The sequence below is a fragment of the Dicentrarchus labrax genome, unplaced genomic scaffold (genome assembly GCF_905237075.1).
Source record: "Dicentrarchus labrax unplaced genomic scaffold, dlabrax2021, whole genome shotgun sequence".
Taxonomy (NCBI): Eukaryota; Metazoa; Chordata; class Actinopteri; family Moronidae; genus Dicentrarchus; species Dicentrarchus labrax.
In genome coordinates, this window is record NW_026136719.1 from 22,415,626 (window position 1) to 22,437,090 (window position 21,465).

Below are 21,465 nucleotides of genomic sequence, written 5' to 3' on the forward strand. Positions count from 1 at the left end.
TGTGTCATACTTTCTGTCTAATCTGGCAATGCAATTGTTGTCTTTGTTGTTTTTCTTGCTTTCCGTCTAGTCCCCACCAAGTCAAAATGCAACTAAATATTTGATCATAATTTAGTTTAATATATGTATATATACATAATACGTATGTATAGAAACACACATTCCTTTTTTTAGACACACTTTAGTAAGTAGTCCTAAAACTTGAAACCTCAATCAAACCAACTTCACTGTTTCTGTATTATTGTCTGTTTTTGTAATGCAGTAGGACCCTCATAAAAATCTTCAAATTTGCATTCATGGTTATGGTATTTAAGTCTTTGAGGTCCACATAAGGCAGTTTTGTGGAGTTGTGTGAGGTACTTATGCATAGTCAGCATATGTAGACAGCGGTCAGCACACCCCAGTTTGGAGAAGCGGACAGAAGCTAAGCATCGTACTGCTGAGGGGCAGCAACAAACCGTATTTTAGCCCTCTTAAAAATAGGCCCACCTAAAATAATCAATATCAGTTCAAGTGTACAATATTTTTAATATTGATATGTAAATGATAAGCAGGAAAAGAAACAATTAATATTCATGGTATTGCCTTGTTAAAAAAAAGGCATTTAAAATGATGTTCTCCCTTCTCCACCATAACCTTCCCACAATCCTTTTATTCCCTCTCTGCCCTTTTGATCTCTGTTCTATTTTGTGAATGGAGCAACACAAAAGCACACAGCTGTGTCAGTTTAGTTTTGGGCAAACAGTCCCTCTTTCCCTTCTGCTCTCTCTCACACACTATTTCATCACATTCCTTCTACTTCTCCATTTCAGTTCTTCCTCCTTGTAACCCCATGAGGCTACCTCGCGCCACACACACACACACACACACACAGCTCATCCTTCCTCCTCCCTTCCCCTGCTTTTCTTGCTGGAGTGAGGGGAAGTTTGAGTCTCTTTTAGGAGTCGACCATTTTAGACTGTCAGAGAAGAATTTGCTCATGTTGTTGGTTTGTTGTTTCAATAAAAAAGGCTTGTGGCCAAATTAATTTCTTTCACAAAGAAGAAGAACCCCGTCCGACCTCTCACCCTAAAGACACAATGACACACACAAATTCCCACCAGGTGTAGTCAAGTAAACATTGACTTAGTAATAGTGCTGTAGAATTTGTTATTTGAGTAAGTGCCCCAACATGACATTTCATATGTTTAAGTTTTAAAGTCCACTGTGTAGGATTTAATGGCATCTAGCACTGTAGTTGCAGATTGCAACTCCCTCGCTTCACCCTCCCCTTCTAAGTGCGAAGGAGAAACTGCAGCCATAAAACGCACCAAAAATGTGAAATGTGAAAAGGCCTTGTTGAATAAATCTCTCTCTTGCAGCGAATGCTATCAGTAATGAGTTACAACAAGCACATATTATGAGTTCGGGTCATGTTCAAAATGAACGGATCGACCCTAAATGCCCCATCACGCTGCTCCAGATGTGAACATGAGTGGTTACAATAGTACCAGTTAACTACAGCTCGGACCACAGCACTGCACTCAAGGTCTGCTTCTCCGTTTCTCTTTTAACAGCTAGTCTGTTTGTTATTTGGACGAGTCTAAGTTTGAGACTTGACACTTTAACAATAGCGTACTCCTGTCTACGTTACATAGTTACGCACTAATGTTGATAGATCAAAGTCACTCCGTGTTACTTAAACTTTAAAGGCTCTCTGCAGCTTTAGTGCAGTGGAGGATACATTCCTTTCAGGTCAATGCATTCTCAGTAAACGATCAGTTCTGCTTGATGTCAGGATTAGTGGGGATATCTAACGTATAGGCAGTCCCAGATCTCTTCTAGTAAGCATAGCGTGTACTGCACAGCCTCTACTACTGTACGTTTGTGGACGGTTTCGACCACAACATATCCCGTGATTCTCGGCCATTAGCCTTCTGTCAGAGCTTCACGGGAGTTGCAGTTGTTGTAATTAATAACACGTGAGTAGGCAGCTTATGACGCTGTAGTGTAAAATGCATTGCACATGCCACGGTGTGTACTGCCGGCTTTTACAGGAATAATAACTCATTTAAAACTAGTCAGTATCATTTAGAGGAATAGAAATATGAATAAAACAGATGGAAGCATTTACACATCAGGTTGAGTTAGTACTGACAGCTCAAGTTCAATAATAACTGAATACATAAATGAAAATAAAATGTGTGTGGCATTGTGTATGTAACATTTAGGAGAATCTATTGGCAGAAATTAAATATAATATTGACCAGAAATTTTCCATTAGCGTATAATTACCAGAATATAGGAATGGCTCGCCTGTGGCTTTCCAAGAGTATTTTTGCATGAAAAAGCATAGAGTCAGTGCACTGTGTTTTGACGTAGGCTACTGGTCACAGAGATCAAACTGAACTAAAAACAAACATCCAACATCTGCATCTCATGTAGGACAAAATAAATAAATCTGCTAAAGATAGTAAATTAAGCTGAAGATAGTTTTTGTTTGCACTGAATTTTTCTTTACCTAAAATAAAAATAAATAATAATGTGACAAGAATAAAAACCAGGATTCGATAAGAGACTCAGATCCGTCAGATGTAAAATCAAAATGACACCTAACTTGACCCCCTATGGTGTAACATACAAGCAGCAAGTGAATACCCATATAACGTATCTGTCCTGTGTCTGTTTGTCCATAAGATGTCTGCTGAGCTCTACTCTGCGAGTGGTAATAATGCAAGTCTTCAAGGCGCCACAGTGGGAGGCGTCAAACCTTTACATCGCTTCATTAAGGGCCAACCCAAGATTATTGGCGTGAGACACACACAAACCAGAATCTTTATCAAAAATCTTGTTTTTTAAGGAATTAACTAAAAAAAACAGATGTGAAGAGTTTGAAGAGTTGTTTTTGATTTTCTCTTAGATAATCGTTCTGGTCCTGGGCACGTCTTTCTTCATCCTTTCCATCGCCATCATGCCATCCTCTGTTCAACATTTATCGGCAGTCATCCCACCTGGCCTCTTACTGGGAACAATGGTTGGTAGCACAACAAGATAATTATTCATCATTGGATCATATCTATCTATCTATCTATCTATCTATCTATCTATCTATCTATCTATCTATTAAACAGCAGTGACAAAACCAAGAAATCACCTATAATCAACATTTGTAAAGGATTTGATTGAGGGCTGAGAGTAATTTGAACTCATTTCTGCACCAGCAACAGGCTGCGTCTCTATCTAATGCATGCATTAGTATCCCAAAACATTTGAGGGATATATAATAAAACATCTTTTTTCTGATTCCTTTTGCAGTTCATCGTATGTGGGATTCTGTATATTGTGACAGAGCACAAACCAACCAAGAAAACAGTAAGCTCTCTTGTAATATCTTGAAGCAATATTGTATTTAGAGGACCAGCAGAGCCCTGAAGATACAGTGTTTTATTAACAAACCCCTCCTGACATGTTTTAAGACATATGACATACAAATAATTCTTGGAATAATGATTGCTGTCTGATATGGTTTTCCACTAAAAGTTCAATTACTTAAGAGTAAAAGTCTCAGATTCTACTGTTTATTTAGATGTTAATCATACCTTCTTTGATTACTTCATCACCACTTGCAGGGCTCCCCCTGTTGTCCATATGAACTATTACCATTTGTAATTTTTTGTCGGTTTTTCCCTCATCTCTCTCGGTTGGTGTCTACATATAGGTAACCATATCACTGGCTCTGAGCATTGTGGGCATACTTGGGGCATGTTGGACTTTCATGCAGATCTTACCCGAACTGGTTCACTCCCACTACTACAGACACTATGACTACTTTGAATACAATATCACAGAGTCCGAAGCACCATGGTTAACATATGAGGTGATTATATTTGTTTTGTGTGTGTTGGTGTCAATTTTTTTCATTGAATTAAGGCTTCATTATATGATATTGAGCAATCTTACAAGCAACATACAGTTTGTGTGTCTTGGATTGATTAAAATGTTAAATGAAAACTTCTTCCTCAAATGGTTTAGCATTTTAGGATGTGTGACTCCTGAGAAACAGAAAACAGTACACAATACATTTTAAATGTTTGATTTATTGTTGGGTCAAGGCACTTATCCAGAATATAAAAGAACAGCGACGACCAATTCGACTTGCTGTGACCCCAATAAACTGCATCAATTATTTTCTTCACTTGGTGATATGTGCTGTAATTTAAATCCTGTTGAATCTCAATTATTTATTAAATAACATCATTATTAACAGAGAGTGTTACATATCAATAGTATTTTACATTTGATTTCAGTTTCTTCCACAGTTTCAGTCTTTTTGAGATATGTGTATACATGTGTTTTTCCAGGCCATGGAAGAGTCTATGAATGCGATCTTCCTGTTCCACAGTTTTGTGGGTGCAGTTATTCTCATTGTAATGTCAGCTCTGGCTGGGGCTGCTCTGCGTTCAACAAAGAACCAGGTAAAAAGACATAAAAACCCACTTGCACACACCCAACTTCTGTCTGCTGAGAGTTGTGCATGTCCCCACTCACTAATGTCTCACAATATTTGCTTAACTTAAACAAAGCTACAACATGACTGAGGACCAGTTAAGCATTAGTGTGCTCTTCTTTCTCTTCTCTTTAGGTAATTGTAATGATGACTGCTTCGCCGACTGAGACACCAGTTGAATAATGATGAAGTCTGAGGTGGAGTAGACTGAGCAGAAAAAAGACTTATAAAGCATACAAAGACAGCAAAGTATTTATCTTTGTGGGCACAACAAGATACATGATTCAAAAACATAAACCACTTCTCACTGGTGAGTTGTGGTTGTTGCACAAATTCATTTCAGTTAATATGTCTGTATGTATATTTTTTTATACTTTTTAACCTTTTTTGAACAAATGCCACCAGATTCAGCAGGAAGATGGTATTGAACTCTCCCCACTGTGTAGCCAGTTAACTGCTACGCTGCAGTCTGGCACTGGCTGAGCTGTCGCTACAATATGTTTGCACTATTACACCACGGGACAAAGGTCTGGGTTAAACCAATGTCTGTCTGAGATAGCTGAAAAAAACATTTTGTGTGGGCTGTTTTAATTTCTCCAAAACAATCAAACTTCAACTCAGACGAGCTCGCTGGTGCTCCCGTTACAGTAAAAAGGCACCACTATTTAGAAATGTTTATAATATATTCTCATTATATATGTACCATTAATAAGACAAAGTTTTGGATTGAGGCTGTCCTCTGGTTTGTCTTTTTACCTTTAATTCAGTAGGAAGATCATTCAAATAGACCATTTAACCAGTTTGCTTCCAGGACTACAAATCACTGACCACATATCTAATTTTATTCAACTGTTCAAATAGTGTATTAAAAATGTGGTAATTCAGTCTGATCATGTTACGGATTAACCACTTACCTTTTGGAAAAGTGTTACACAACACCTGCACCCAAATTCAACTATTACTACTAATAACTTATGAACATAACTTCTTAATGTTTGTTAATATACTGCTTAATTATTATTAATTAATGACTAATTATGGCTTAAAAAGTAAAAAACCTTGATTCTGTATTAATACTTCTGAGTATTTTAAGTGAGTATTTAATCATGGTTTGCATTTAGAACTGCATTATTACCAAATGGAAACACACGTAAACACACATGTAAATGTGAATGTAAATTCCAAAAAAAAAATTCTGTTATTCCATTTTTATTCCAACAGAGTGGAAACATCTGAATGTGAAAATGTAATGTCAACAAATCCAACCATAAACATGTAACCTTTGGCAAACTGTTCTCTGTGTTTTTACTGTCTGAAGTGTTGGACACCGAACGATGCAGTCTATTTCCACCTTTCTGTCCCTTACAGAAGAAGTTTGGCATAGACAAGACAGAGCATGCACAGAGTCTCATGGCTGCCCTTGATACTTTTTTTACCTACCATGTCAGCTCTTGTTTCAGCAACACCATTAAGTACAAGCACTATGACACCCAATGTACTGTCCTCACTTACAGAGGACAGCATGTAAGACAGATTGCTAATAAATTTCTCTGTTAACAGAGGGAACAGGGAGTGAGATGTTATTCAAATCCTGATATGTCTGTACCCTTTCTGTGCAACTGTTACCATAAGTTTGCAAACTGCAAATTAGGAAAACAAAGGGACAACAGGCTACAAATTAAAATATGCCCGTCTTAAAAATATGTACAAAAGGAGTTGGAACACTTCTAGGCATATATTTCTTCTTATTTAACACAAGTTCAATATTAAACATTTTCACTTTGAGTACAGAACAACAACACAAATCACACGACAATCAAACGCATATGAAGTTCATTATGTTGCAGTGGCTTCATTCAAATACTGTATTATTTAAAAGTGTTGTGGATGTTTAAAAACAAACAAACAAAACAAAACAAAAATTGTCATATACATGACAATCATATACACAATGTGCATTAGACATAGAAAACAATATATCAAGCTCAGTTTCTTCCATCAGTGTTACAAACGTAACAAAAGTAATTCATCTCTAATTTAAATCTTTACACACCCTATAGCATCCCATGAACAAGGGAAACAATGACATGCATTATTAAAGGAATGGAAATTCTGTTAAATAATGTTTTCATCAATCAAACAAAACAAACGTTTGTAATCACACATGAAAACAAAGAGTCTGACATCATACACAGTCTAAACAGAGAATATGAGTCCCATGTGACAGGTCACTGCTGTACAAAACCTTCTTAACTGTCACTGCAGCCTTTAATCTCATTATTAATTAGTGCCTGTTGAATACACCTACTCTACAGCACTGAATGGAATGGAGTCAAAATGTTAATCTGAGAAAGAATTAGCGCTAAAGAACGCTAAAGAAAACACAACACTCATATTATCACCTTTTTATGTTCACATAGGAATAACTTGTTAGCAGACATTTGCCTATTTACACATCCAGCAGAGACAGAGCAACTTAACCCTGCAATAACTGATGTTTTGAGTTGAGAAGGGCGAACTCGTGAACAGACACATCTAGCAGACAGAGAAACATTATCATTCATTTGGAGTTGTGTTTCTAGCCACATGGCGACCGTAAGTGGTCTCTCCCAACCTTTGGGAATCCTTATTAGCTGCTTAATGCTCCACTGTGTTCATCAGCTAGTCTATAACCAAGACTGCTGTTTGGTGCTGAGCAGGGTGTACAGTGGCGTTTAAGAGCTTTTTCGCTCAGAACAGCTGTCTGCTGTGGCCACAATACATTCAGAGAACGGTGAGAGTGAACCACAACAGCAAAGTCATGGACTTGACAGCTAAACAAAGGGCTCACTATGAAGCCAAAAGAGAGCTGCAGATTCAGGCAATAATTATTTGTAGGTTCATCACTACAAGTGACTCATTTCACATTGTCACATTATTTCTCATTTTATTCATTGTTATTATGAAAAAAATCTATTATAGCCACTTTAAGCATTCATCTGTTCTCGAGGGAAGAAGTCACAGGGGAAATAACTCTTTAGCTGCTAAATGCTGCTGACTCGCTTTTTTGCTGAAAACAGAGTTGAGAGTGAACCGAAACAGTGAATTTGCAGACTGGAAAACCAAAACAATTGAGCTGAAAGATGCTTAAACAGAGCTGGAAGAAGCAACGGGTGATAATGATCTGTGGTTTCATCACTATGAATGTGTTCCTTTGTTGACATCAAAGTATTGATTGGTGCTTTAAATTATTTACTTACATTTTTTCTGCTCCTTTCCCCTTTACTCCTTATTTGGAATGGCAAATTTTCACTGCACTGCTGGGCCTCTGGAAGACATAGATACCCTGAATCCTGAAAATGCCCTAATTTTCTTCGATATGTTTAAACGTATTATCATAATCCTGAATGATACTGTCCCTCAATTAAAGGACAGCCACTTCTGTGGTTTCAAATTGAAGAGGCGGGAGGCTTTTGAAAGTCGCTCCCAAGGACACAACGCTGGTGAACACGCATGTGCTCTGTGACACGGTACTGTCGTGAAAAGGTCATAGGGCAGCGGGGGCAGGGGAAGGGCCGTACGCCAAGGTGGCTCCGCACATGTCTATTCAGAGAGCCTCGCTGGCTGAAGGAACGTTCGCACAGAGAGCACTGGAAAGGGTGGTGAACAGGAGTTGACAGATGGGCTGATATATTTGTTGGCATGCTGGCTGACAGGGTAGAAGGTATGCACACAGACAAAGAAGATGACACTGAGGCCTGTACGGAGTCTGGCACACTAGGAGGTGAACAGGCTGTCCAGGTAATGGTCTGGTTCTCACCTTTATGTACAACCTCAGCTCCAGGCCTGTTTTTCTCTTTACTAACAATTTTTCTTTCTTCAACATTTGTTTCCCCAACCCAAGATTTAGGCTTGTCCACCCCTGCTGCAGATGCTGCTTCATTACGTTGTTCTCTATCATTATTCCCATACCCATTTCCACATGTGTCCTTTTGGCTTAATGCAACCCATTTCTCCCCTTCATCAGATCTGTGTTTGTAGGACACAAGCAACTCTGCCGGTTTGGCGCTAATGTCCAGCAGTAGAACCTGATCTGTAGTAGCAAAGTGCTGCCTCAGAGGACTGAGACCTGGACTGCCATCATCCTCCTCCTCTTCATCAGTGGACTGGTCTGAATGATCAGGGTGGCTAGGGTGGGAGTGTTTGTGATCAGAGTCTCGGTGTGATAAGTGTGTGTCCTCCTGGGATAGGCAGTGATAATGAAGATGTCCACGGTATGACTGCCCCACAACACTGTATGTAGGATCAGACATGTTGTTGTCCACAGGCACTGTAAAAGTTAAGTGTGGCTCAATGCCCGACATATTTTCATGTTCCAGAAATGTGCAGTCAGTATTATGATCCATAGCCGTGTCTTTGTTGTCATGTCCATGCTGGCTGGAGTTGGCGTCTTTCGTGCTAGTTGTCTCATATCTCAAGTTTGTGTACCGAAGTCCATAGAGGTTACAGTGGCTGTCCTGTCTATCCATTTCAGTTGGACACCCGATTGAGTAACTCTGTTCCTCTTTCGCTTCTCCCTCAGGACACAAATCTTCACAGTCACTTCCTGTTCCTGCGTCCTGTACAGGAAGTGGAGCTACAACACTCGGGTCATTCGAGATATTGTGGCAATCAGAGCAATCCAGTCGCTCTCTGGTAGAGCTGCTGCAGTCCTTATTCTGCGGCACTGAATCATCACTAAAATGTTTTGTGGGAGTCTTATTCCGAAATGTATCACAGTGAGCATGGTGATCATTATGATCTGTAATGTGGGATAATCCATTGCCCATATATTCATCACTGTCTGTATTGCTGCTATTGTAATCCTGCCTTTTGATGTCTAATTCATCTGCATTGGATTTGTAACATAAATCCTGTATTGCACATTGATCTGAACTAACCTTGCAATCCCAACTCTGTGTTCCAATGTGGTATTTATTGTTACTGTAATCCCGATTCTGTGCCTCATAATGATTTTTGTGTTCAGTGGTAATACCTTCAACAATTCTGTCATTGTCTGTGCTTCCTAATCGTAAGTCAGGGGCCCTGTTGGAGTTGACCGAGGCCTGAGACACTGGGTGGTAAGGAGGCACTTCTGCCATAGCTACTCTACCGCTGTGACGGATGACAGGCACAGCCCCACAGCACAGATGTGGTGATGAGGAGGAGTGCTGTAAGGGAGAAAACTTGTCCTTAAGGTGGGAGGTCGAGACATGAGGAAGGGGAGAGCGAAGCATCTTGTCTTCCTCTTTTCTGTTAGTTTGCTTCTCCCCTGCTTTACTTCTCACTGTTAACCCCAGTTGCTGTGTCTTCTCTGCTCTGCTCATCTCTTCCTCTTGCACCTCAGCAGTGCAGCGTGAATACAAATGCCTCCTGTTCTCAGCTGTCCATGCTGGCTCCTCCGTAGACACCCCATGTGCTTCAGCCGCGCAAGGGATATTTTGAATCAAATCCTGAGGCGTCAGATAAGTTGCTTGTCTGTAGTTACCTGCATTTACCCTTCCAGAACGTTCAGCCAAACTACAACTGGTACTTGCATTGCTTAAAGGGCTTGTGCATTTTCTATTACAGTGGTATGCATCAGTTTTACTGGTACTTCTACGTGTATCTATATCATCACAATATTGATGCTCTCTCTCCAGTGAATTTGCACTGCAAGTGTCAGTTTTAGTATTAATGTCTCTATATGACTGATTCTCAGTTCCAGTGGAGGCATTTGTATTATCTGCAGTATTCACCTCAGTCCTCAGAGCCTCCTGCAGGTCATCAATCTGCAGGTAGCAGGCAGCAGTAAGCAGATTGTAATACTGTTGTTCGCTAAGAGTGTACGGCAAAGCCCCTGTGTAAATGTAGCCCAAGACGAGTTCCAGTACAGAGTCAGATAGATGCAGTTCCACCAGGACACCAGAAGAGGACAAGATAGATGCCAACATTGGACTAGAAGCTGCCAGGACACACCTGGGGGAGCAAAGACCAACTAGATATGTGGTGCTGCAAATGACACACAACTACCAATATAAACAAGAATTTAAATATGTTGTCATTTTTGTTTGTTTGCGAATAAGAAAACCAGCTTATGTCGCTCACCTGTGTGCAGGGTACAGCTGACCTGGGCTCTGTTTCTGTCTGACCACACAGTCACAGAATTGAGCTTGTTCTCTTTGGAGGTTTAGACTTGTCAGCAGTGATGCTGCGTGGTTACAGACTTCCTGAACAGAGGGTTCCACATGGAGAGTACAGAGCTCAGTCAATAGCAGTAAATGCTGCTTAGATAGCGAGATTAAACAGAAGACTTGCAATGAGAAGACTCAGGTAAGCTCAAGTGTAGTAGTTTTCTATATTTAATTGTATTGGGGGTGAAAAGATTTAGTGCTGATTGCTTTAGTCTCTTAATGTGCACCAGGGGTTGCCACTCACAGGTGTTTAGACTAGACTTTAAGGCGATGTATTATACAACTGATTAAAATCTTATTCCCTTATTTACAAATGAATACAACTGGCCTGGTGCAAGCACAAGAAATTAACTACTTTGAACAAACTCTTTTTCAGTTTAAGCACAAAGTTTAAGCAAAGTGTTACCTGATTATTGTAATTTATCAGTTAAAGTAGTCATAGAAGTCATTACAGCGACACACTGTCTGAACATGTACCTCAGGTAGAAACAAATATTATCTTACCTCCATGTTATATTGTGAGAGGAGCAACAAACGTCCACTATGCAGTGTGCAGTGTGAAGCTCTCAGCGTAGTGTCCCACCAAGTCCTGCTTGCAGTTGAATTGAGAAAAGACCCTCTATGGGGAATATATAGTCCCAGTCTACTATCTACGCACACTCTCATTCGGAAAACAATCACACGCTTTTCATATTGGGAGCTTGGCGTGACGCGGAAGGACAGGTGCTTATAAGGAGCGCTGGCATCTAACGTCAGAATTTCCATGTCTTATTATGGAGGAGGAAAGAGACCAGCCCACAGAGTAGCAACAGCAGACCACAGAACTGTAGCTAATAGAGATTTCCATTCACATCACAAGAAGATGTTATCATCAGGGTAGTCATTTTTTAAAATGCACAAATAAAATGTCGTCACCATGAAAAAAAATAAGTGACAGTGACTGTCATTCATACTAATGATAATGACTTCATTCTCTTATGAAGGGTTTTTTTTGGGGGGTCAGCAAGGAGGTCAGAGGTCATGGCTAGCAACAGAATAGTCTGCAGTATGCAGTGAGCTTGAACTGTGGGGTAAGAATGAATTACCTACAGCTGACAGAACAGTACATGTGTCAAACATTATTTGTTATCAAGGCATTAATTTACTTAATTTGTCAGGTTTTGAGTCTCCAATAGTCTTCCACTGCATTTGTTGGAGTTCCACACACGCTATCGTAGAAGCACCGAAGAAGAAATCTGTGATGTATCTATCTGCTTTAATTCTACAAGGGGAAGCTTCTCCCATGTCAGGACCATGAGACGCCCCCGGGCTGACGCTTTGTTGACAACTCCATACTAAGCCATTTCTCCACCCTTCCACACCATGTGCTTGTCACGCCTCTTAATCTCTACAGCCCTCTAATGTTACAGCCACACTACTAGCTGTCCACAACCCAGGAGTACATTTTCCCTGGAAACAGTGCAATGGAAACACTACTGCAACACATGCTATCACACAGTGAACCATTTCAAATGAGTCTTGCGGCACAAACTACAAGTCATTAATAACTTATATTACACAACTAATTTTGGTGCTCAATACAATATAAGGTGTATATCTTATATATCCAAAATATGTACATAAAAATATATATATAGCAGTTTTTTTTTTTAAATGTGTATTTTTTTGGGTGTACCATCTATTCAAAAAAACTGACAAAGCAGGGTAAATAATTAGTTTACTGTAAAGTTAATGACAACTGATTTTGGTTTTATCTTTTAATTATTTATACAGAAATAAAATAGAATAGAATATACTGGCCTTTTGCTTAATATTGGTACCAGTTGAAATTTTATAGTGTTTTTGTGCATTTTTATATGTACAATGGTGCTTTTATAGTGTGCCATGTGGGTACAGCATAACAGAATGCAATGTAATTTACATAATTTAACAAAATAACACAAAATTAGGCATCCCGGTAACCTAATGGTCAAAGTGCATAATTGCAACATTTGGTTTGATTCAAGCAGGGGAACTTTTGTTGCAAGCCATATTCCTGTGACTGTCAAACAATGACTATCAAATAAAGCCAAGATGCACTGCCCTACATAAAGATAATAATAAAATAAATTATGCTATGAATTGGGCAGTAATGACACACACACACACACAAAGTCAAGCAGTCAAGCACATATGCTCGACACATAGTGGCTCTGAGTGTTTCCATTGGTGGCATAACTCATGTACTGTAGGCTACTAGTTGCACGCAAAGGAGAGAGGGTCTCCCTTGGCACACACACACAGCTGCAACCTTTGGAAACATATCAAGCTCTGGGACTGTATTTATAAAACACCTAAAGGCTAAGGGCCAATTTACAAAAATGGTCATGTCAATCTTCATTCAATGAGTAAAGTAAATCCTCCCACTAATCGTTACTGAATCATTTAAAAGTTAAAAAGATAGTTCAAAGAGATAGCTGCAAACACATTGTGATTATCAACACCAAAATCAAAAAAATATTTGAAAAAGTGGCTAATGGCAACAATCTTAGACAGAAGAGTATTTCTTCAGGAGGTGTGGGTATTTTCTTTAAGCACCACCATCTTTGTATTCAAATCTTATTTAACTCAAATTGGCTGATTGCATTACAAGTGCATAAACCGACACTTATAATGGTTATATGGCATCGGAGGGTATATTTACTACTTTTATTATTGAAGCAACTGGAGTCAAACTTCTCTGGCATACACACACCAAATATCTGGTGCAGGCTGGAGCTGTTGAGTACTCCCATAGCCAACGTTCTGTCCTACTACCAGCACAAGGTACAGGGTCTTCCTTTTCAAAATGTGGATTCAACGTGTCTCTGCCAGCTGAGGGACCGCAAGAACACACCACCACAGAGACATTTGCATTATATTTAGGGACGGCTGCTCTTCACAGGTGTAACATCGCTCAAGGGCTATATATTTAACAGTGCTTGGTGATAAACCCGATATAGACTAATCGGAATACTGGTTTTGATTTCCAATATATGAATTTGTCAGATACTACCCGACCACTTAGCTGAAACAACTGCTCTAAGTCATTGCTTTATTGTGTAATAGAACATTTGAGAAATATCTTTTTGAATACTCAAACACGTTATTTCATTATTTTAGCATTTATAGTGTTTATACAACTGTTTAAAATATTTTGTTTTGAAAAGGAAGCACTGTTAAATGTGTTGGCATATATGCTATGTTGCAGCAAATTTTTTTTTGCAAGATTTTGCATGTTTTTTTATTCTATGTATCCCTGACAGTAGAATAAGCCACTATAAACGCATATGAAGGCACAGTCATACAAAAATAAATAAATAAATAAAATAAATTACAGTGAAACTTAAAGATTTTTCTTTAAGCGCCCAACTTTTTGGCAAAGTTAAAAGATAAATGGACTGAACTAATAATGCTCAATGTAAAGAAAATATAAAAAAGATAAACCCTAAACACAAATTTGACCTAATGATGGCACTAGAGGAAAAGTCATTAAGGATTAGCCTCTAGGCACCATGCATAACTGTATGAAAACTTTGGCCAATCAATCACATGGATGAGATATTTCACTGGACAAATCAAAATATTGACCTGCTGGGGACGCTAGATAAAAAGTCAGGAGATAACTGTGATGGCCACAGCCATGGCCACACAGCCATCTTAAAAGCGGTAACCTCATACACTTACACTTTCCTTAGTTCATGCTGTTTTTCCTTAAGATTGGTTTATATACCTTTTCAGACACGTTATACATTTTGTTGCAAACATTTATCTTTTGGAGCGCACACAATTAGCTGTTTTGGATTGTCTTTCTGTTATAAGGGTTTTCTTTTGAGCTTACCAGTGTTGCAGATTCCACACCCTGGAAGGATGCATGCAGTCTGCTGAGTTTTGATTTATATTATATTAAGCATATTTATTCAGTTAATGTTAATTAAGATTACATTTCTTTTGGTGTTTAGTTTTTTTTTTTTTTTTTTTTGTTATTTGTAGTTTATGTACTAGTGTTATTGTTAGTCTCCCCCTGTATGTCAAATCTGGTCTGATCAGCCAGTATATAAGTCCCTTTTGCTTCTCTTATTGTAGGTCAGTTGTATTTTTGAGTTTGTTATGTTCAGAGTTTAAGTACGGTCTGTTTGGTCTCTTTTAAGGGCACAAACCTTGTCATTTTGTTGTAATGATTTTTTTTTGGTAAAATAAAAACCTTTCCTTTTGAAATTCTCTTGTGACTTCTCTTGCGTAACTGCTTGGTCCCTCACAATCACAAAAGTCATTAGGAAACTTCCTCTTAGGTAACGTGTGTGTGCAAAATTTCATGGAAATCCCTCTGACAGTCTTTGAGACATTTCAGTCTGGATCAAACGACTGACAGACTGACGCTGCCATCCCTTGAGGCAAGCTGGCTAAAAAAACAAACATTTTCTTGATAGAATTCAACTGCCTTTCTGCCTCCAAGTCCTCAGTAAATGACCCATATGATGACGAAATGATTTTCCGTGTGTACCCTCAGGAGCACTCCAAGAGTTCTGATGCTAAAAATATACACAAGGAACTTCAAATGAAAAACGATCAACCAAACAGGATGCTGAAACATCCACACAGACACGCATCACGCCATACCCAGCTGACTACATACCAACCCTGCCTCTGCAACACATACAGTACAAAGCTCCAGCTGTTTACTTCTTGTCCCAGTTCCATTTTTACACATGTACATCATCTTCTTCTTGCCCTCTCTCTTTTACTCACACATCCAGAACATTGTAGTTATGATATTTGGTTGCAGCTATTCTTAGCTCCCTGGCATGACACTGTACACACTCATCCCTGCATTAACACCCCCTGCAAAAACACACACAGTAGCACCAGAACAGCGGGTCAGCTTAAGGACTCTGCTGCCAACAGAAGTAACAGGGAGCAGGGAGGTTCAAATTAGACTGGAGAGCATTCAAGAGTGACGGAGCATCTTGTTTGCCTTTGTATTATGATGCATACCATTTACTGATATCTCAGTGGGGGACCTTTGCTCCTACTCAAACCATTTCTTCTCAGTATTTCCTCAGGACAAAATGCAAAACTAAATACATTTCTGTCAAACATTTCAATATTTTAATCCTGAATGGTCATTAGATGTAGCAGAAGCAACTGATTTATCAGATATTTACCCAGTCATACACATATTATACTTTTACAGTCACCTTACTTTAATAGCATTCAGAAAGTTGTAGAACCAATGGAGAACAGACAGTAAATAATGCCAGCAATGGCAGTGAAGATGCAGCAGTAGGAAACCTTTAGAAGTATGATATATATAATTACTAATGTATCACAGTACGGCCCACATAACTTAAAAAGGTAAAAATTACACACCTCAATGTTCAAAAGTTCATCTGATCTAAACATTTAAGTTTACAATAAAAGCATTGATTATTTAAAAAGTGCACCATGTGTAGAAAATTGTTCATTTTAAAATAAATCTATAAAAGCATGTGGAAATCCACACATTACACCCATGTGATTTGTTTAAAAATATCTTTAAAACCAGAGGCATTAATAAGAGCTGCCCCACCTTTGCTGCTGTAAGAGCATTCACACTTCTCCTGTGTTGCTTTTAAACAGCCTTTCTCCTATCTTTAGTGTTTAATATATGTGCTCTATTCTTAGATCTGTCTTAGAGTAGCAGCAACAGTACTGTTGGTAGTAGCAGTGGTAGTAGTAGTACTCTTTCAGAACAATCATAAGTTGGGTAGCCAGCCCTGAATACATTAAAAAAAAAAAAAATTTGTAAATCCATCTTGAACAGAACCTCTCAGACTGAGTCAGAGAACAGATCTCTAGACCAATCACATGCCTGGTTCTCATCATCAAGGAGGTAACAATTAGATCCGTCCAGACTCCCATCATCAATAGTCCCACTGTCACAGTTTCCTCTTTGTGCCTGACCTCTCTGTGAAGATGTGACAGTTTGAGGCAACAGAGTTCTTTTACAATCAACACCATCTCTCTGCTTCCCCTCCCAAGTATAATCCACACTACCGCTGCTATCATCAGTCTGCTGCCTTCTTCTTCTGCCTGCTGCTAACACACTCAGCCGTGTGTTAGCAGCAGGGGTGGGAGGAACAAGAACTGTGTCACTGTCCTCATAATCACACACAGTCACATCACTATCACTTGAGTCACATCTGTGATTGATCCTTCCTATTGAGCCTGTGTTTAGAACCCCTCTCTGGCCCCTCAGGTGCTGCTGAGTCATCAGATGGTGTTTATGTTTGTCTGGTTTCCAGAACCTCCTTTTGGGGGTAAATGTGTGGCTGTGTCTGCTTGATCTCGTACTACACACCACACTTTCTTTTGTAGACTCTCTGCCGCACCGAGAGAGCAAGTTGGCTCTGACACTGTTTAATTTACAAAGAGAAGGTGTGATTTTGGCTGGCTTTTTACTTACTAATTCAGGCAGATTTCTGTCAAAAGCACAAGAATCTTGAGTGTCTGGTTGTGAACTGAATTCCCCTAATGTCATGGTTCTGTATGAGGAGGCATATGACCCTGATACAACAGCTACTTTTACAATGGGAGTGGACTGCGAGGGAGGGATGAAGTTAAGATCTTGTGTGCCAGGTGAAATTAAACCGTCTCTGTTTATGCATGTATTCGTTTCCAGTTTCTGTTCATCTGGTGTTGAGTATGAGACATTTGCCGTCTCACTCCTCGGGTGCCATTTGTCTGACTTGAAAAGCACTGGGCAAGCTTTTGGGGTCGTCCCGACAGATTCTGCATGTGTGCTGAACGTGTTTCTGTTCATATCGACCACAGGTGAGCTACTGAATAGGTCTGCTGAACAATTGTACGTGTCGCCTTCAAAGTGCTCTTCTTCATCGTTTTCAAAAGATAGTAAACTATCTTTCTCATCCTGATTACTCTTATGGGAATAAATGTTTCTGGCTTCACTCTTGTTTACACATCCAGAAGGGTTCCTACATACCTGGTCAGATAAATCGTGTTTGTCACCTCCATTTGCTGCAGGTGTATTAGTTATATTCTGTAATATCCGTGAGTGTCTGTCTGTCATCTGTGTGTTACTTTGACAAACAGAAGTTGATTGAATTGATATGTTTCTGTCTTGTGATCTGATTTCCGGGTTGTCTCTTGTTGTTTCTTTCTGATTTTTCACGTTTAGTCGAGGTTCTGTTTCACAAACAATGTCAAAATCTTTGTTTGCCTTGCACAAAAACTCTGTAAGACTCTCAGAAAAAGGCAAATCCTCCCAAACCAAGGAGCTTGGCAAAGATGTTTCGGTGGGTTGTCTGGTAGAAAACCCCTTCGCTTTGGAGCTGTTGTGGCCAGGTGAGGGACTTAACCAATTGTTCATGATGGGGATGTTTCCAACAGCTTTCTCGATAGCCGAGTGTGAGTATTTGGCAAACGACGGACAACTGTAAGAACTGCACTCTAAAGGAAGAAGAAGTGATTGCTCGGTCTCCTCTGTGACCATCTGGTCCACCAGGCAGCCTCTCTGTGCGTGATGTGGTGTTTTGAAGTTGAAGTCCGTCTGTCTGCTGTTCTCATTGCAACTGTCCTGGGTACTGCAGCCTTCCTCCTGCTCTGCTGATGAAGTAACTAGTCCTAGTGATTGTTGCCATGGAGGGGTGGGAGAAAGGGTGCAGTCTTGGTACTGTGATCTAAAATGAAAACAACTGTCAAAAATAATTCATTCAGTGACGCAGGAGATTTACACTGAAAATCTTGGCTTTTGTATAAAACAGTCCAATTAAATGCAACTTGTTGCCTGAAACACATTTAAAAAATGAAAGGCACATGTGAAGGCACATGTGAAGTACGAAGATACTTGTTTTTTAATAATGTAGGGAGGCTCAAGAGTTTCAAAAGACTCTTACAGAACATGAACATGACGTCAGTACAAGCTCTTGTAAGCCTCATCTCCGGTTTTAAAATTGTTTTGATATAACTCAGAAAATAAAGACAATTTTGGTGCGCTGACATTTTTGTTACATATATCTTTTTTTCTTTGGCTGTTTGTCTGGCCCATAACAGAGTCTCGTGTCACAGTCCCTGAACTGAAAAGCAGTCAAATTTGTGAGCAGATGAGAACAAGGCACAGTTGGAAGACTCACTTACAAGCTTACCAATCAAACTAGCAAGCTTGTAACAATTTGTGTTGTGTTTACTTTGATTTCCAATTAAATGAGTCTTACCATTTCCCATCCATGTCTAATTTTCTTGTCTAGTTTTTGGCCCCTACAGAGTCTGCCCTTGATATAAAATGCTGACAATAGAAGGCAATAGTTATCACCAGCTTCTTAATGTGATTACCTTTGCAGTAATGGGAAAAGACCTGAGGCACAAAGTGTGTCATTACTGAAGCTACTGGCTGGAGAATGACGAGGAATCAGCAGAAGGGTTGCTGCTGGTGGCCTGGAGGTTTTCCTGGAATCAGCCGATCCCAGCTCATATTCTGCAGCTTTCTGAAGAAGGATCCGATAATAACTGACCACTGTGCAGCCTCCCAGGCCTGCAGCTTTGGGGAGAATCATCTGATAGGCGATAAAGTGGACTGTGTCTTTACTCCTGGAGCCATTTGCAACAGGCCCCCCAAACCAAGGCCCACTTTGTGTTTCGGTTACCTGAAGGATAGAGACAAGACCAGGGATGGTTGAGAGCAAGCAGCCTCAAGCCTGAGCGCAGACAGTGGCTAAACTAGTTTAGACTATTGTACTATTTGCAATGTGGAAAACTTGTGGAAAACATGTCTTTTGATTACTCAAAAATCCTATTTATTGTAACCAGAAAAGGTATATTTATGTCAGTTAATATGGTACAGACACTGAGTAATTTCCTAACAGATATTACACTGATATTACACAAATAACATAACCAGGTTTGAGGGAAAATGTACTTCCAGCTGTAATTATAATATTGTTAAGATGAAAAAGATTTTTATCAAATAAAAGAATTAAAGAGGTGGGTCTCCTTTAATTAGATTTCAGTTTGCTTGGAGACCAAAAATTACTTAAAAGGACTATCTGACAAATGACCTAACACAAATCACTTGGAAATAATATCAGTATTGGTACATGCCTACCACAACCCATCTAATACCAAATCACAACTGTACCTTAAGGCCAAAGATGAAATGTCTGCCAATGAAGCAATCCGCGACAGCCTTCATCAACAATGTGGATCTGGTTGCTGGTCCAACTGGTCCATCCAAGTTCTCCACCAACCTACAAAATTACAGACACAACAGAGAGCCACACTGCCTCTCACTTAACTGGGAATAAAAGAAGACGCCGATAACAAGTTGAGCTTTTTAAAAGGTGCCACACTAAACGCTGGTTAAAGCTAATTACTGTATTCCCACAATGTTTTATAGCAGAGTTAAGCTAAATTCCACGAACATCTTTAGAAATTAATTAATTAATCATTAAATGAAACACAAATTTCCAAATATTGAATATGTGTTATTATTGTATAGTCCACCCTATACTGATACAAGATGTGTCAGGCAAAACAAAAAAATCTAATTCATACATCAGAGTGTTAAACTGCAGACATTTGGAGTTGCATGAAAGATAATCTACCGTGCTCACCTCTGTAAACCACTGGCATGAATGCCAAAGAATGGGTTCAAGCAGCTTCCAAACACTGTTACTCCAAATATGCATCCGTCCCGGGTCACCCTCAGAGAGAGACGGTATCTGTAGTCGACCTGCTCCCTCAGACAACTGTAACCACACTTATAGCATCTACACCTGCGGTGGGTGGACAGGAAGACAGAGGAGGTTGTGTATGTTAAAGTGAGTGCTGGGGAGTTATTTATTTGTGTTGTAGGTTAAGGTTTTTGCATCGTCAGTGCAATAGGCTAATTCAGTTGCAGCTCTGACATAAGAAAGTACTGGTATGCTACAATTAGCAGAGTATGTAGTCACAGTAACATTTTGAAGATGCGTTCAAGGTTTCAGTCTTTATCGTTGGTCTGTGTGTTTTTACCTCGTCGCCTCCCGCTGTTCAACATCAATCCTTGAGAAGCAGCCTTTACAGCACGGATAAAACACACAGGCATCTTGCAGAGACAGCACAGCACAGTCCACCAGAGCCCGTCTAGCAGACATTTATCTGCCGAGAGATCCCTCTGAGGCGCGGACACTTAGCTGCAGCTAGCAGGCTAACTGAAACTTCTCATAATAGGCTCCAGTGTCACAACCATTATTACTAAAGACTGAACCAAAAGTGGCTCAAAGGAGGTACATTTCTACTTCTTAACGCCCATTTTAACTGCCCGAAATCACTTCTTTTAACCAGCATTGTAGACTACGTGCCGTCTATTTGAACTACGTACTTATTTTTGTTTAGATTTGCCGGCGGTTGAAGAGCCAGCTTGTCGACGCATTACCGCCACCTACTGGACTGGGTGTGCAACAGTAGATTGGCAGTAAATTAAAAAAATGTAGATTATCTGCTAAATATGGAGGAATTGTCGTATTCAAATACTTTTAAAACTTAATATGGATTAAATTACTTGTGGAGATAGCGGAACAGTTATCATATGGACACAGGATAAGAACCTGGGAAATGTAGGCCTAAGTCTATTTCACTGTATTTTTCTGTCTGAATTTCTACAATTTTGTAGTGTCCTGAACAATTGTCAGTTCAGTGTCATGTCCCTATCAGGTAGGCTACTTTATCCTATACATTTCACAATGCAACACTTACCTCTGATAGATGTGTGACTGACAGTTCGTAGACAGTGCA

The 21,465-nt window shown here is 39.6% G+C and overlaps 3 protein-coding genes across 4 annotated transcripts; 1 reads left to right on the top strand and 2 right to left on the bottom strand.

Annotated features, from left to right (window-relative positions):
- Window positions 1-1,425: 1,425 nt before the first annotated feature.
- si:ch1073-291c23.2 (uncharacterized protein LOC799862 homolog) lies at window positions 1,426-5,776 on the top strand. The gene is made up of 7 exons (XM_051380166.1): window positions 1,426-1,528; window positions 2,677-2,790; window positions 2,900-3,013; window positions 3,295-3,351; window positions 3,698-3,856; window positions 4,341-4,454; window positions 4,622-5,776. The coding sequence occupies exons 2-7, from the start codon at window positions 2,677-2,679 to the stop codon at window positions 4,667-4,669; spliced, it is 606 nt and encodes a 201-aa protein (XP_051236126.1). The 5' UTR covers window positions 1,426-1,528; the 3' UTR covers window positions 4,670-5,776.
- A 561-nt stretch (window positions 5,777-6,337) lies between these two features.
- LOC127352058 (uncharacterized) lies at window positions 6,338-11,305 on the bottom strand. The gene is made up of 3 exons (XM_051380165.1): window positions 11,182-11,305; window positions 10,592-10,713; window positions 6,338-10,462 (listed from the first exon to the last, which is right to left on the bottom strand). Exons 1-3 carry the CDS (start codon window positions 11,185-11,187, stop codon window positions 7,915-7,917), a joined length of 2,676 nt encoding a protein of 891 aa, XP_051236125.1. The 5' UTR covers window positions 11,188-11,305; the 3' UTR covers window positions 6,338-7,914.
- Window positions 11,306-15,781: 4,476 nt separating this feature from the next.
- Window positions 15,782-21,082, bottom strand: ddias (DNA damage-induced apoptosis suppressor). Of its 2 annotated transcripts, none has more exons than XM_051380561.1 (5): window positions 20,704-21,082; window positions 20,304-20,465; window positions 19,829-19,937; window positions 19,027-19,337; window positions 15,782-18,389 (listed from the first exon to the last, which is right to left on the bottom strand). In XM_051380561.1, exons 1-5 carry the CDS (start codon window positions 20,823-20,825, stop codon window positions 16,505-16,507), a joined length of 2,589 nt encoding a protein of 862 aa, XP_051236521.1. In that variant the 5' UTR covers window positions 20,826-21,082; the 3' UTR covers window positions 15,782-16,504. The 2 variants fall into 2 exon arrangements, with proteins under 2 accessions (XP_051236521.1, XP_051236522.1); XM_051380562.1 differs by having other exon boundaries at window positions 15,782-18,374; window positions 20,704-21,081.
- Between the last annotated feature and the right edge of the window lie 383 nt (window positions 21,083-21,465).

Excerpts from the sequence above, each read along its gene's own strand:
- LOC127352058 (XM_051380165.1), bottom strand. Across the intron at positions 10,463-10,591 it reads CAGCTGTACCCTGCACACAG|GTGTGTCCTGGCAGCTTCTA; the intron begins GTGAGCGACATA and ends TTGCTCCCCCAG.
- ddias (XM_051380561.1), bottom strand. The coding sequence starts at position 20,825 with ATGTCTGCTAGACGGGCTCTGGTGGACTGTGCTGTGCTGTCTCTGCAA. Across the intron at positions 20,466-20,703 it reads GAACAGCGGGAGGCGACGAG|GTGTAGATGCTATAAGTGTG; the intron begins GTAAAAACACAC and ends CACCCACCGCAG. Across the intron at positions 19,338-19,828 it reads ATTTCATCTTTGGCCTTAAG|GTAACCGAAACACAAAGTGG; the intron begins GTACAGTTGTGA and ends TCTATCCTTCAG.
- si:ch1073-291c23.2 (XM_051380166.1), top strand. The coding sequence starts at position 2,677 with ATGTCTGCTGAGCTCTACTCTGCGAGTGGTAATAATGCAAGTCTTCAA. Across the intron at positions 3,014-3,294 it reads GCCTCTTACTGGGAACAATG|TTCATCGTATGTGGGATTCT; the intron begins GTTGGTAGCACA and ends TTCCTTTTGCAG. Across the intron at positions 3,857-4,340 it reads CACCATGGTTAACATATGAG|GCCATGGAAGAGTCTATGAA; the intron begins GTGATTATATTT and ends GTGTTTTTCCAG.